At 38.0% G+C, this 15,288-nt stretch overlaps 5 protein-coding genes and 1 long non-coding RNA gene across 7 annotated transcripts; 5 read left to right on the top strand and 1 right to left on the bottom strand.

Moving 5' to 3' along the window:
• Nucleotides 1–190: 190 nt before the first annotated feature.
• Nucleotides 191–2,210, top strand: LOC104764483 (uncharacterized). Its single transcript, XM_010488021.3, has 6 exons — nucleotides 191–446; nucleotides 568–596; nucleotides 1,004–1,144; nucleotides 1,470–1,520; nucleotides 1,688–1,740; nucleotides 1,852–2,210. The coding sequence occupies exons 1-6, from the start codon at nucleotides 397–399 to the stop codon at nucleotides 1,963–1,965; spliced, it is 438 nt and encodes a 145-aa protein (XP_010486323.1). The 5' UTR covers nucleotides 191–396; the 3' UTR covers nucleotides 1,966–2,210.
• Nucleotides 2,211–2,603: 393 nt separating this feature from the next.
• Nucleotides 2,604–5,184, top strand: LOC104764482 (cytochrome b561 and DOMON domain-containing protein At3g07570). The gene is made up of 4 exons (XM_010488020.3): nucleotides 2,604–3,129; nucleotides 3,194–3,599; nucleotides 4,424–4,716; nucleotides 4,812–5,184. The coding sequence occupies exons 1-4, from the start codon at nucleotides 2,944–2,946 to the stop codon at nucleotides 5,040–5,042; spliced, it is 1,116 nt and encodes a 371-aa protein (XP_010486322.1). The 5' UTR covers nucleotides 2,604–2,943; the 3' UTR covers nucleotides 5,043–5,184.
• A 319-nt stretch (nucleotides 5,185–5,503) lies between these two features.
• On the top strand, nucleotides 5,504–6,834 carry LOC104764479 (uncharacterized). The gene is made up of 3 exons (XM_019241422.2): nucleotides 5,504–5,730; nucleotides 5,837–5,920; nucleotides 6,614–6,834. Exons 1-3 carry the CDS (start codon nucleotides 5,617–5,619, stop codon nucleotides 6,623–6,625), a joined length of 210 nt encoding a protein of 69 aa, XP_019096967.1. The 5' UTR covers nucleotides 5,504–5,616; the 3' UTR covers nucleotides 6,626–6,834.
• LOC104764480 (uncharacterized) lies at nucleotides 6,822–9,298 on the bottom strand. The gene is made up of 7 exons (XM_010488017.3): nucleotides 8,789–9,298; nucleotides 8,224–8,323; nucleotides 8,055–8,117; nucleotides 7,807–7,924; nucleotides 7,627–7,709; nucleotides 7,382–7,443; nucleotides 6,822–7,239 (listed from the first exon to the last, which is right to left on the bottom strand). Exons 1-7 carry the CDS (start codon nucleotides 9,040–9,042, stop codon nucleotides 7,119–7,121), a joined length of 801 nt encoding a protein of 266 aa, XP_010486319.2. The 5' UTR covers nucleotides 9,043–9,298; the 3' UTR covers nucleotides 6,822–7,118.
• On the top strand, nucleotides 9,273–11,765 carry LOC104764481 (peroxisomal membrane protein 13). 2 transcript variants are annotated; one of them, XM_010488019.3, is made up of 5 exons: nucleotides 9,273–9,623; nucleotides 10,287–10,520; nucleotides 10,601–10,941; nucleotides 11,043–11,135; nucleotides 11,236–11,765. In XM_010488019.3, exons 1-5 carry the CDS (start codon nucleotides 9,605–9,607, stop codon nucleotides 11,458–11,460), a joined length of 912 nt encoding a protein of 303 aa, XP_010486321.1. In that variant the 5' UTR covers nucleotides 9,273–9,604; the 3' UTR covers nucleotides 11,461–11,765. The 2 variants fall into 2 exon arrangements, with proteins under 2 accessions (XP_010486321.1, XP_087358390.1); XM_087502264.1 differs by having other exon boundaries at nucleotides 9,472–9,992.
• Nucleotides 11,766–12,640: 875 nt separating this feature from the next.
• On the top strand, nucleotides 12,641–14,867 carry LOC147920094 (uncharacterized). The gene is made up of 4 exons (XR_015591217.1): nucleotides 12,641–12,853; nucleotides 13,020–13,216; nucleotides 13,315–13,360; nucleotides 13,471–14,867. It is a non-coding gene; the product is annotated as an uncharacterized LOC147920094 (long non-coding RNA).
• The last annotated feature ends 421 nt before the right edge of the window (nucleotides 14,868–15,288 follow it).

Below are 15,288 nucleotides of genomic sequence, written 5' to 3'. Positions count from 1 at the left end.
AAATCAATATTGGGCCGATCACAAATGTAATAAGGCCCATAACAGAGTCCAAGGGTCGATCAGTGATGACGTTTTAAACCAGGAATCTAAAATACAGATTGGTTCAGCTAACCGGATAAATGGTTAAAGAGGACCAAATTTCAATTTCAAAGTAGAAACATAATTAAGACACGAAACTAAATTTTGGAAAGGGGCGTAAATTAATAAAAGCGCGCGAGCGCTTGATAAACACGCGATAAAGTAGACGCACGTGAAGATTAAACGACTTAAAGAGGAGACGGAGACGACGCTTTTCAACGTTCTCTCTCACTCTGCGTTAAAGACTTTGACAGATCTCCTCCACCGGTAGAGAGAGAGAGAGTTCTCTGAGAAAACTGCGCAAACCCTAACTCATCAATGGCAGATTCGAGCTCCAATACGAAACGATACACTCCCCCAAATCAAAGGTAACTTTTCTTCTTCGTCTTCTTCCTCTCACTTTGCTGATTTCGAGTGATCTTTTTACTCTGCTAATTTCGTTACTTCGCCTCTGATCTTTTCTTTGGCTGTTTCTTCTCCATCTCACAGGAAGCCTTCTGGAAATCGCCGCAAGGGAGGTACGTTATCTCTCTCTCTCTCTCTCTTTCTTCTTCGCCTGAATCGTTCTCTCTTGATGTGTTCTTCGTTACGAGCGGATCTAGTTATGTGGAGGTTATAGCTTAGAATCATTGATTGTTCGAGGAAGAGAAGTAATTGATTGGAACCGAATCTGTAAACATTGTGATTGGGGATAGTTGGGTAACCTCAAGAATCGTTCTAAGAAAGTGATATATTAGGGTAGAGCCTGGAATTTAGATCTCGCTCTCTCTTTATTAGCATATCCTCTGGTTGATCTATCTCTCAATGTGTGTTCTTGATCCATTTGTATGCCTGTTTTCTTGAAAAAAAGCATCATCGTTCATGCTATATATCAGGTTTTGCTCGTTATGATATTGTTCTTGGCTAAAGAAAGAGTGAAATGCAGATCGAACAAGTGGCCAACAGAACAAGGATGGTGAGCGAAATCAGCCTCTTGCTACTGGTCCTCAGATGGAAGTCAAACCCCAGAGGATAATACCACTAAAGGACTGCTCTACGAGTGAAGCTTCTCAGCTTTTGAGCCAACGTATGAATCTGAACTATCTCTTTAAACATTTGAGTGGTTTTATTATTTGCTTTGTGCCACTGTTTGGTCCTTCTTGTATCAAATGTTGCTATGCTAATTGCTAAACATCTGATGAGTCAGTGCTAGTTGATTGGTCATGCTCCTTTCTTGTATCAACTGTTGCTATGCTAATTGCTTAACATCTGATGAGTCAGTGCTAATTTATTGGTCATGCTCCTTTTAGAAATCTTTGAACTTAACAAATATGGTGTGTTAAATTCACGGCTTATGCACTCAGTTTATGTGCTTGTCTTATTTACTTGCTCTTGATTTGTTCAATGAACAGGATGGGCAGCTGCAATGCATGAATACAATGACCCGACTGTGGATCTATCTGGTGAGATTAAGGGCTTCCAAGTTTTTCTTTATCCTTTTTGTCTGTTACACTTGTTCTGCTTGAGTTGGCTCCAAACGCAATGAAATATACCCATAGTTCCCACCTTGATCTCTGCATTCCAGCTAATCGAGTATAACTGATTGTCAAGTTTGCCTGCTATTTCACAGAGCGACCAATCATGTACTATGGAGGAAGTGTTTGGGGTAAACTACCTCACCAGGTAGAACTGACTTGAAACTCTATCATATGCTTTTTAGTTCTCTATTAAGATGCTCGTTCGGATAAATGATGAGACCCATGTCTCTTGTTTTGTGGGATGAAACAATTACAGATCCTGGCTGCAGCAAACAACACATTGCCTCCTCAAAAGATGTCGCCAACGGATTACATGACTGAAGTGCGCCGAGGATTGCTGATGCCAAAATCGTCAAGTTCTAACAATTGAATGGTCCTTGTTCTGCTGATGGATCCCATATAGACTAGTGAAAATGGTGTTAGGTGTTTGTTGAGATGGCACAAGCGGTGATGTGTCAATGACTTTTGGTTTTGTGTGTGTGTGTAGGATAACGAATATTGCTTTTTGTCTCGATCGGTCTTTTTCTCTGGTCCCTGAAAGTGTAAAAAAACCCAAACCAGAGATTTGACTAACAATCACGTTTACCATCTCACATCGTTCCTTTCATGGTTTCATTCATGTTCTTGAAAGATTAACGGATTCAGTAAATAGACCGTCTAGCTAAAAAAACACTATTATAGTTGTTAAAAGTTTGTTTGAATCCAAGTATTAAATTCGCTTACACCAAGATGTAAAATATATGCTTATTAATACCAGAACAAAATACCATTCGTCGATCAATACAAATTTACAATAAGCATGTGGGTGGCACACCGCACACGGCACACCCAATCAATATAAGCAGTTGACTTGAAACTTGAAATGTTAGACCGAGATTGGTGTAGTGAATTAAAGCTAGGGATTTTTATAACAAGTGCTCCAAAAATTGAAAATAAAATTATGATTTTGTCCTTGTTTTGGTCAATTTATTGTTCTGTCTTTAAACGATCAGAACTGGTTAAATGTAATGGGTACATTTCAATCATTTTCCCACATCTAAAGCAATGAGAGAGACAGAGAGAACGAAACTATAGCTTCCCACACGACACAGAGTATTATACTCTTTCTTAATGGAAACAGAGCTCTTTGTTTTTTTTATCTTACATGACTAGTAATCATAAAAGAAAACGAATTGTAACGACAGAATAAATTATAATTAGTTGAATCCACAACTGCTTCAACACACACTATCTCATAAAACAAGATATATATACAACTCATCGTCGTCGTCATCATCATCATGATCCCTTCATTACTTTCCTCTCTCTCTTTCATCTTTCAGATCCAGAGACAGAGAACAAAAAAAAGATGAAGCTTAATTCTGTTTCCTTCATCATCTTGAGCTTATCATTAATTGCTCTCTCCACCACCATAGTTAATGCTCAACAAGCTAGGGAATCATGCAATTCAACTCTATCTCTCAACGACCTCACCTTCAACGCCACCCTCCTTCAATGCGTCGAAGCTTGGACTCTCCAAAACTACATCCTCCGAGTAAGTCAATCTTTTTTTCTCTCTAATTTCAGAATTTTTGTTAAAAAAAAAAATCTTGCTGCAGTATGCTAGAACGGTGGAGAACACATGGAGCTTCATCTTATCAGCTCCGGATTCAAGCGCCTTCATCGGGATCGGATTCTCAACCAACGGTCAGATGATCAGAAGCAGCGCGATCGTCGGTTGGATACCTTCCGGCGGCGGCGCCGGAACAGTGAAACAGTATTTGCTCGGAGGGAAATCCCCAGGCGAGGTGAACCCCGACCAAGGAGATCTAACGATCGTCGACGGCTCGTTAAAGATCGAGTCAGTGTCGTCACGTATATACATGAGTTTCCAGTTGACGGCGGAGCTGCCACGGCAGAGTCTACTTTACGCTATGGGACCTGCCGGATTCTTCCCAACTTCGCCGGACTATAGGTTGAGAGAACATCGGTTCGTGACCACCACGACCATCAATTATATTACAGGTCAGCCAAAGACCAATCTTTTTTTAAAAAAATCAGCTTGTTCTAATTATTTCATTTGACTAATTATTTTAAAGTCAATCTTGAATTAATCCTTTATTTGACTTGTTTAATCACCGTTAATTATATATCTCCACTAGTTTGGTATCGCCTTCTCACAACGTAATACAGTATTTGTTGGAGTCATTTTCACATCATACCCACTTTTTGTCCTAATATACGCGGTTTTTTTCCCCCAACTACTACTAATCTCTCTTGGTAATTTCCAAATACTACTATTTAACAATACAATAGTGACTAATTTTCTAATTTATATAATTGATTTCATTCCGGCCGCCAACAAACGACGATGATGTTTTATTATTGCTACCATTTTGGAAAAGGTTGCCTATACTATATTATGAGATTATGGGACTCTCTGGAATTCTAGGATGTTGTAGCTTGGAGTAGTAATTAAGTTTTGGTTGTTGATTTTTGTATCACATTGCAACTCAACAATATATGTCGGGCAATAAAGACAAAAGAGAATGATGATGTTACAAGTTTTGTTTTTCTAATTATCGTCTCATCATTTTCTATTTTGGTATTGATGATAGTGAGATGCAGTAAAAAACACGTTATGATCAATACGTGTAGAAATTTAGTGTTTGGGATGTTTTAAGATAATCAAGGAGGGTACAAAACTAAAATAAAGAACAAACTATATTATTGTGGAGCGACAACTGAGTTTGTGTTAGAGTCATAGACTGATTGTGAAGATATGAATGTTCTTCTTTTGTCATAGGCTGATTAGTATATGTTTTGTTTTTCCATTGATGAATTAATAGGTTCGCAAAGTGTGGTTAAAGGTTCACCACACTCAAAGCTAAGGAAGACACATGGGCTAATGAACATGTTCGGATGGGGAATAATAGTTATCATTGGCGCCATCGTGGCTCGACACATGAAGCAATGGGACCCCACTTGGTTCTATGCTCATATCGCTCTCCAAACCACTGGTTTCCTCCTCGGTTTAACTGGTGTCATCTGCGGTTTGGTTCTTGAAAACCGGCTCAAGGCCAATAATGTTTCCACGCACAAAGGCCTTGGGATAACCATACTCGTCATGGGCATTCTCCAGGTTCCTCTTCTTTTAGCAGCACTCTAGAATTTAAGTATATACTACAAAGAACACTAGAATAATGAATATTTCGGTTTTGTTTATTGATACTACAGATGGTGGCATTGCTAGCTCGACCAGATAAGCAATCAAAGTACAGAAAATATTGGAACTGGTATCATCATAACATTGGAAGAATTATGATAATACTGGCTATCTCTAACATCTTCTATGGTATTCATTTGGCTAAAGCTGGTTCTGCTTGGAATGGCGGTTACGGTTTTGCCGTCGCTGTTTTGGCCTTGACGGCTATTGGTTTAGAAGTTAGAAAGTTTAAGAACAAGTAATTTTTTTATTTTTTTTTTCTTAAAATAAAAAATTTCTCTCTATTATCTTCTTGCTACCATATTTATCTTGGATAGGACAGTGTGATGTATTGAACATGTTATTGACTAATCATTTGAATGAATCTTTTCTTTTTTTTTGGAAGTTCTATATGTTGGTACAAGAATTAATTTGTGGTTTATACTGAGAATGATCTTTATTTTTCACTGTAAGAAAAAATTATAATCTGCTTCAAGATTTAACCAACTAAAATGTATCTTTGGCTATGATAGAAATTTTTATTAGTCAGCAAAGTACTCTACATTAAACTTAAAATCAATCAATGATTCAGACTTTAAGTTTACTAAACACTATCAATCCATTAACACTGGGATACTTGATTTGAGCGCACGAAAAAAAAAAAAAAAAAAAGAATGCCTTAAGTTTGTTTGGCTTTATAATGGGCTACAATAACGGGGCCCATATAGATGAGAAAGGAAAGCCCAAATAGTTGATGACGACTCTCTGAATGCATCAGAGAGATTCGGAGACATTTGCAGAAGAAATTGGAAGAGAAAGAAGAAGAAGAAGAAGAAGATGTTGAGAACTCGACTTCTTTGGTTTACGCTTGGGTTTTCCGTCAGCGGAGGTTCCATTGCTCATCTCGTGTGGCGTAATCTCTATGCAGAACGTTTCGCTATTACTTCTGATGTAAAATATATATTTTCCCAATGTTTTCTAAAATCATTTTTGTTTGGGAAAGTTTTCATGCGAACATCTGGAAAAATCCTAAACAAAATTGGTTCGATTGGTGCAGATGAAGGAGAAATTCAATGCTCTGGAAGGTAGAGTTTCGGGTTTGGAGTCGTCTGGTGGTTATGAGAATCCGACTCCAGCTCAGGTCAGCTCTCTCCTTCCGTAAATGTGATTTGATTGTTAGTCTTAAATAATCTCGTAACGCTGCTTGATCAATCAAGCTATTCATGTGATCTGAGTTTCATAGAAAGCTCTTTGGTTAGGTGACCGAGTTACTTCTCATTGTTCATCAATTTACTCCAAATTTGTTTAAATCAACTGAGAATTCAAGAATTTTGCAGAGGTTAACTAAGAGTTATAGTTTGATGTTACAGCTTCTGATTTACATTGAGATTTCACCACTGTCTGTATAAGCCACAACATGTTAGTTTTCTAGAGTTGGGTTGGACAGTTGCTTGAGAGTTTAGAGTCTCTCTAGTTTTGGTGAATTCCAATAACAAAAGCAGTCTCACAGGATCTGGTTACATTAGTAGTAGTAGTAGTAGCCCATAGTGTAGCGGACCTTGAAATGATTCATGTGCGCTATGCTCGACTTGTTCCTTCAATCATGTATTAACTTCACTCTGTTGTAGGATGAAATGTTTTCATAAGAGAGTATATTACAATTGTCATACCCTCGCATTATGTATATCCTCCTAACTCTTAATCACCATTGTGTCTTCTTTTGGGGTTGTATGAAATGCATCACGGCTGTGCACTTTTAGGATATAGCCCTTCTAATCTCAAACCTTTCACCAGCTTGAAACCAATTTTATTCGAACATTGTGTCTTCTTGTAGGCTGAGAGTTGAAGACTCTTGGAAACGACTTACCTTTTGACCCTCGAGATTTGTTCTGCAAGCTACGAGCAAGACTTACATTTGTGTTACTAAACATTCGGCTTCATTTATTACAAGAAATGGTTTAGTAGTTTTGTTTCATTGTAAGAAGAGGTTTGTATGAGAAATGCATCACGGATGTGCGCTTCTACCTTCTAATCTCAAACCCTTTCAGCATAAAACCAATTTTATACAGAAACTTATACCATACCAATTGAAATCTATTCACATCCTAAACAACGATACGACCCCTACTCGTGTATCAATTAACCATTTGCTAAAATATCCAGACACTGACAGAAATTGCAAAAGAGACTATAACTCTATGAGTCAGAGGGGAAACCCCTCATTCTATCAACCAGTACGACTGGAGCTCTCTCTATCCCGCGATTTTATTCTTTTTTCTTCATTGATCCCGGATTAAAAAGATTCCTTGGTCAGCAGAACCCACCATCGATCTGCTTGATCATGGCTTCATTTGATGGGATGGATGGGATGGGCGAGGGAGGATCGAATTTGCCAGGTCTTCGTTCACCTTCACCGGAAGAGGTGGCATCTGCTTCATTACCTCTGGCATGTCATTCAAGCTGTAACACAAACAGCAAAGCAAGCAAAGATTTGAGTTAATACATTAGAATAGCTCCAGAACTTTGTTGGAAAAGAATGGCATTTCCCAAAGTGAGTCAAAGACATAGAAATGATCAATAGATGGATGAATAAATGTATTACTCGTTCAAGATTGTGAGGATATTGTCCCGAACTTTGCTCAAGATATTGACATTCTCATGTAGCTGCAACAGGAAAGAATCTTGGATTAAATACACAGTTGAAGTTAACTAGCGCAAACTTAAGCTGATCTAGTCTAAGGACAGCTCAAAAGCCAACAAAACAAGGCACAGAAACAAATCAGGTCCAAAACCCCCAGAGCCAACTATACAAAAACTTACAAGCTGAAAAGTGGAAGTTGAATTCACCTGGAAAGCTGTAAAATTTGATGAAACTTGATTGAACAGTTGAGCATTTTGCTCGAGAAGATCTCCACTCAAACCACCAATAGCTGCAATAACGTCAAGACAGTTATGCTCCTATACAATCTAGAAGATTTAGCCTTCACAAGTAAAAAAAAAAAAACAATCCTAGATTCGTAAACAAACCTTTAAACGAAATACCATCATCAGTATCTACAGGCAACATAGGCGGAGCATACGAAGGACCATTAGGATGAACATTCAAATGAGATGAGGACTTGGCTGAAGAATCTGTAGTTTTTTCCTGCTTAACAGATAGTGAAAGACAATCAATTTGTAGACTTATAAGCTAGCTTTCACCCGTGCAAAATCACAAGTAAATAAACTAAAAGTTCAATCTAGTTACGCATTAAAACTCAGTCATTCCCACATACTTTCTTATCTTTGCTTTTCCTCGACGAATGGTCGTCTTTCCTGCGCTTTCCATTTTCCTTTTTCTGTAATCCATCAGCAATCACATGAAGGTAAAAAAAAACCATCTTACGGATCAAATAAAGCCAACGGGCGAAAGAAGAGTAACCAAGAAAGAACAGAAAAACTCACAGTCATCCATCTACAGCGCAGCGCAACATCTCGGACAGTCTTATCTTTCATTTTCATCGCAATCTTGGCATATCGAAAAACTGACGGCTCTGTCGCGTACCTATATAAGAGATATTAAATTATTAAAAGCTGTGAGTAGGATTTAACAAACAAAGCTCATACAAGATTACTAGCAACCAATCATTACCGATAAGTAGACAACTCATCCTCCAATTAAATCCAAACTAGTAGTATTTCTCATAGCTCTTAACACTACTGTGCTTATCATAAATATGATACAATACAACAACACCAGCTAGTCATTACTAGTATTTTTATTTATTACCATACTCAAAAGTTTTAGGCTTTTATCTAAGCTAATCAAACACAAAACTCTCAATTCTTCTCTTCACAGTAAGATACAATCATATTAACAAAAGAACCCACAAAAACTTTACAGCTTATATGCCGGATTCAAAATTCGAGGGACCATGTTCACAAGATAATCTCAGGATTCAAATCTAAAACACAAACAGAGAGAGAGAGAGAGAGAGAGAGAGAGAGAGAGAGAGGAAAAGGATATTACTTGAGGAGCAAATCTTCCAATAAGGATTGTTCTTCATGAGTCCAATCGGTAGAGATCCCTGAATTATGCCTCAACGCGCCAATCGTCTGCGAATTATTATCAGCCGCCGCGGCGCCTGTATTGCCACCACCATTATCGACAGAATTAACAGCACCGCCATTCGTAGCCGCCGCCGCCGCTGAAGAAGTCGATACCTTCTGCGTCGCCGAAGAACCTTCCTGATTGTTCCCCGACGGGTTCGCGCTCGCCGCCATCAAAAAAAAAACCCAAATCTCTCGAGCTAAAAACTCCACTTGCGCCGGTAAAAAGTGTCAATTTTTTCTAAGGCAATTCAGATATGACAACGCCGGTGATAGGGACAGAGAGAGAGAGAGAGGAGAGAGATGGGAAGAGGGAGATTAATCCGGCCGCCGACTGAGCTTCTTTCTTTCTTCTTCTTCTTCCCCTCGAAATATGGAATCTTTTTTGCTTATAAATTTTTTTAATAATTCGTTTTTTCATCTTTATCCCTTTTTTCGGATTTTTTATTTTATTTTTCTATAATGAGTCAAATATGTCAATTTTGGTTATTACGAGGCTTTTTTGAGTAAATATTATAATTATAGGGGCTGAAACATAATAACCTAAAAGAAGAAAGTAATCCGTTTTGTTTTCTTCTCTCTTTTCGAGGTCCCTCTTCCTTTGTCTTCTTCCCCCTTCCCTTCCCCCACCACCTCTCTCCCTCTCTCCCTCTCTCTCTCTCTCTCTCCGCGCTTGAGGTTGGCGTCGGAGTAGATTTCCAAGAGCCCTCTCTCTCTCTCTATTCGTCTCTTGGATATGGCATCTCAGCCGACAGGTTCGTTCAATTCAATATCTTTTTTGCGGATTGAGAATTTTTTAGGGTCTCGATTTATTGAATTATCCTTTTGCAATTTTTTGGTCGGTTCGGTGAGTTTGCTATTTGGAATGATGTGAAATATGATTAACTTCGACCTAGAATTGGATCAATTAGGGCTTTATTCAATCCATGAGATCAGTTTTGGATCTCGTCTATCCAAAACCTTTTAAGGATTGTTCTGTAACCTGTTTGGCTAACTTATCAGCTGAGAAACTTCTGTTTCGATTTCGTATTCCATACCTTCAATCATTGTTTTGTGGCAGCACACGTTGTGGATCGCTGTAGCTATTAACTGTAGCTTTCAAATTGTGAAAAGCTCTTTGAATTGTAAGATTGACTTACCTTGGATTGCTCTTAACGTTGGTTGGCCTTAGCTTTTCTTGATTCAGTTAGATGTATTCATTTTTTTATTGCAATTTGATGTCTTTTTTTATACAGCATCGTAGTTCTACTCCTTGTTTCACAGAACGTTGCATTGATATTGCTAATACTGTTTCTAATCAGATTTGCAATTGCTTCATCAAGTCTCTTTAGTGTTTTTGCCTGTGCTTATTGCTTCAGAATGTTATCTATTATCTAATCATTACTCAACATGTTATAACTTCAATATTTTTGGTGCAGGTGGCAGTCCTCCTAAACCTTGGGAACAAGAAGGAAATACATCTGGTCCTAATCCTTTCAGGCCTCCTTCAAATACTAGCACGGCTGGTTCAGTTGAAGCTTCTGGCACAGCTAATCCTGGTGAAGTTGTTTCATCCATAAACAGGACTAATACATCTCCTAATATGAATGCATTGAGTAGGCCTGTACCGACTAGACCTTGGGAGCAGCAGAATTACGGGACCACTATGGGAGGTATGGTTCAAAGTTATTTTAGTTTTTTTTTGGTTATTGAGATTACATAGAGCTTATTTCTTTTGTTGTATGAAATGCAGGTTATGGTTCAAATCTAGGGGTGAATTCTGGGTATGGGTCAGGTACATATGGTTCAGCATTAGGTGGGTATGGTTCATCATATGGTGGTGGAATGTATGGAGGTAGTAGCATGTATAGAGGAGGTTACGGTGGCGGTGGTGGTCTATATGGAAGTTCGGGCGGCATGTATGGTGGAGGTGGGATGTATGGTGGCACGATGGGTGGTTATGGGATGGGTATGGGAACGGGAATGGGGATGGGGATGGGGATGGGAATGAGTCCTTATGGTGGTCAAGATCCAAATGACCCTTATAATCAACCTCCATCTCCACCAGGCTTCTGGATTTCATTTCTCCGTGTGGTATTGTTCATCATTTATACTTATTTTGTATAAGAAAATCAAAGAAGTTTGATAAGTTAGTTCTGTATAACGTAAAGTGTTCATGTTTTGATTGATGACAGATGCAAGGTGCTGTGAATTTCTTTGGCCGTGTAGCGATGCTTATAGATCAAAACACGCAGGCCTTTCACATGTTCATGTCTGCGCTTCTTCAGGTTTCCGTCCTTTTTTCTTCTACCAACTTTACTTATACTGGTTTCTTGAATGATTTGATTGTTGTTCACATGTTAACACCATTCAAATATTTTTCCACAGCTGTTTGATCGTGGTGGTATGTTATATGGAGAATTAGCAAGATTTGTATTACGTATACTTGGGGTGAGAACAAAGCCTAGAAAGATGCAGCAGCCACCACAAGGGCCCAACGGACTCCCTTTACCCCACCAGCCAAATAGAAACCAGAACTACATCGAGGGGCCTAAAGCTGCTGCACCAGCACCAGGTGGTGGCGGTGGTTGGGACAATGTATGGGGAAACTAAATGATACCCAAATCCTTCAGCATTGCTTTATATACACCATGAAAACCCAGTTGGTTACTGATAGAAGACAAGTCGTGCAGCAGCCTGCAACGCAGATTGGGATATACGAAAGCCAGATGTTTGTTTACAAATCGAGTCTCTTCTTCTCTTCTCTCCATCTCTCTACTCAGTTTTCTGTTTGTGTGATAAACAAACCGCTGATAGATGTCGAACTCAATAAAATGGAAAGTGAAGTTTTAAGTGTGTTAAATTAAAGACCTTTCTATTGATATATTTTTATAATATTCGATTCTCTTCTTTTTTAACTGGATTCGAAGCAACACTGTTGATTAGATTGTCCCTAGACTCACTGTTTGTCTTTCTACTTATCGCTCTTTCTTCGACAAACTAAGATGAAGTTTATTTTCTCGTTCTGTCTGAGGAAGGCACAGCTAGGCGCTACCACAGTGAGGTCCCATGGAATGATACACTATTGGTAGATTTGTTAAAAATCCAATATTGATACACTTTTTACTAGTGAAAAGAAACGGAAGGAAGAAAAACTAGGAATCAGCAGAGCACATAAAACTCGTTGTTGTGTTGTAGCTTCAGTGTTCATTGTGTTATGTTCTTTACACTTAGAGATCAGAATGTGTATAAATGATGTCTCAATGACTGTCACGGGAGCCATGGATCTGTCTATATATTTCAGAGTTGTTACTAGCTTGGTTCAGCAGCATTCGGATCGTAACCTCAAATGAGAATGGATCCCATATAAGATAAATGTAAAATATACATTTTGATAACCTATTAACAAGTTGAAGCCTATTCTGGAATAGATCCGTTCTTGCAGTTTATTTAATTTGGTCTATTTAATTTTGGATTTTTATCGATCTTTTCATTTAAAATAAATGAAAAACTAGCCCAAGATGTTTAAACTTATGTATCGGGAATCATCTAGATAATTTATAAGAAATTGGACATGTAACATTGGTGAATCATCTAGAATAGACGATCACGCGCGAACATAATAACCGACTTTATTAATAAACCGTCTTTTCTTTTTGGTGATTCATCTGCACCGTCGATTGCGTTAGCTAAAACAATTACCAACCGTAGGATCTATCCGAATTCCTAAACCAGTTCGGTTTTGGGTTTTGCTCCCCCTCTATATATATAAGTAAAAAAGTGATCGACGACTGTTCATCGCTTCTGTATCCTTTTTGTTTCTGTTTTCTTTTTGCATGTCGATGATTCCTTATTGCTTGTTTTGATTATGTTTCTATTATTTTTATCATCTCTTTAGGGTTTTGCTCGATTTTTTTAACATCTGATATATCGTCGTTGATCTCTAATGATCAACCCTTGTTGTTGATCTTATTGCATAGATTTTGCGACTGATGGATCCATCGAGGTACGTTGTTGTTATCTACGCATATATCTATATCTTTTTATTACTGTGTATGAATCTTTCTGGTCTTTTGCTTACATGTCTCGTAGAATTCGATTACTGGTTTTTGTTTGGTCCATATGAAGTCTTCTTGTAACTTTGTTTTATGTTTTTTGATATTCTTGTATAGATTTTACATAAACATCAGTTCTCGTTGATCCATTCATCGACCCTCATCGATTCTTATCATCAACCCTAGTTGATCGGAACCACCAACCCTCGTTGATATATCTAATCAACGCTTGTTGCCGTTGATCAACAAGCAGAAGTCTGTATATCTTCTAATGAAAGAAGGAAGGATCTTGTAGATGTCTGTTTTATTTTCATGTAAGTTTTGTTCCTTTTCCTTATATGACTATCTTTTAAATCTCATTATCTAATCGATGATCTTCTTGTTATGGTTTGGCTTGTCTTACTCTCCTTAGCGCATATTTGGGATGGATTGTTGAGTTTTCAGGCCTATCCATCGAGGTATATATATTCTTGTCTATGCCTAGGTTTTCTCGATCTTCTGGTTAGATATCATGTAAAATTTGGATGACAGTCTTCTGACTCATTCTGTTTTGTATTCTGTCTTGTAGGTATTACGTATTCATATAGAGGCGCAGCCGCGCAGGGACAAAAACACATCTGATCAGTTCTCGTTGGTCTTATTATCAAATCTCGTTGATCTTATTATCTCTTGATAATGAACCAACTCTCGTTGATCTCATATATCATCTCTCGATGATGAACCAATCAATCATCATTGATCTTGTTATCATCTCTTGATAATGCTCTTATCAACCATCGTTGATCTTGTTATCATCTGTTGATAATGATCTTGTTATCCTCTCTTGATAATGCTCTTATCAACCATCGTTGATCTTGTTATCATCTGTTGATAATGCTCCTATCAACCATCCTTGATCTTGTTATCATCTCTTGATAATGCTCTTATCAACCATTGTTGATCTTGTTATCATCTCTTGATAATGCTCTTATCAACCATCGTTGATCTTGTTATCATCTGTTGATAATGTTCTTAGCAACCATCGTTGATCTTGTTATCATCTGTTGATAATGCTCCTATCAACCATCGTTGATCTTGTTATCATCTCTTGATAATGCCTTATCAACTCTCGTTGATCTTGTTATCGTCTCTCGATAATGTTCCTATCAACCATCGTTAATCTTATTATCAGCTCTCGTTGGTCTTATGATCAACTCTCTCGTTGGTCTTGTTATCATCTCTTGATAATGCTCTTATCAACTCCCATTGATCTTGTTATCGTCTCTCGATAATGCTCCTATCAACCATCGTTGATCTTGTTATCATCTCTTGATAACTATCAACTCTCGTTGATCTTATGATCAACTCTCGTTGGTCTTATGATCAACTCTCTCGTTGGTTTTTTTATCATCTCTTGATAATGCTCCTATCAACTCTCGTTGATTTTATGATCAGTTCTCGTTGGTCTATGATCAACTCTCTCGTTGGTCTTTTTATCATCTCTCGATGATCTTCCAATCAACTCTCGTTGGTCCTATGATCAGCTCTCGTTGGTCTTTTTATCATCTCTCGATGATCTTCCAATCAACCCTCGTTGACAAAAAAAGGAATAGAGTTAACACTTTCAGAGGTTTATGTTTGGTCTTTCAAACTGACCAGAAACAGATGTACAAGAGAGAAAGCAGAGGATGTATCTGAAGAACAAGAAAACAGTGTAGACTTGTTTTGGCCTAGATTTTGGAAAATAATGATTCGTGTATTGAAAGACCCCTGGGGAGCTTATGAACAACGGAGGAATGTTAAGGGAAGGATTGCAAGAGTAGGATACGTGTTGGCAAGAATTTGTTCGGACTTTTATGTTGCAAGGGCTTAGCAGCAAAGTTTGTGAAAGTGGTAGATTGTAATTTTTTTTTTTTTTTGTATCTTGTATTCTTGTGGGTGATGAGTACTCAATGATCAATATACAAAAAAAGCTATACTCTCTCACTCGTTTATTTACAGCAAAACAAATACCAACCTATCCACACCCAAAGTGTTTGATTTACATCAACACCCAAATTCAAACGGTTTTTAAAAGAGGATTCTCTCAAAATTTCAAGGTAAATAGAAGTGCAAATGTAAATTACAAAACTAGCTAGAGAAGCCTCCTCCTGAAGTTTCTGGTAGTTGATTGGTAAGTACGAACGAGAAGACCGACACCAATCCCAACACCAACCCTTACACCTGCATTAAACCATGACATCTCTCTATCTATGCACTCACTTCTCTAATACATGTTCACTTCGTAATCCTCTTTGTAATTCGCATACTCTGTTGCCTACAGACAAAAGGAATGATACTTACTATACAAAGAGTGATAATTTTTTAAATGGTCCATCCCCAAAGAATCACAACATTACAACAAAGC

The sequence above is a fragment of the Camelina sativa genome, chromosome 19, assembly GCF_030686135.1.
Source record: "Camelina sativa cultivar CO46 ecotype springtype chromosome 19, ASM3068613v1".
Classification (NCBI taxonomy): Eukaryota; Viridiplantae; Streptophyta; class Magnoliopsida; order Brassicales; family Brassicaceae; genus Camelina; species Camelina sativa.
Note: the sequence above shows the minus strand (reverse complement) of the source record. Positions and strands in the feature narration are given on the sequence as shown.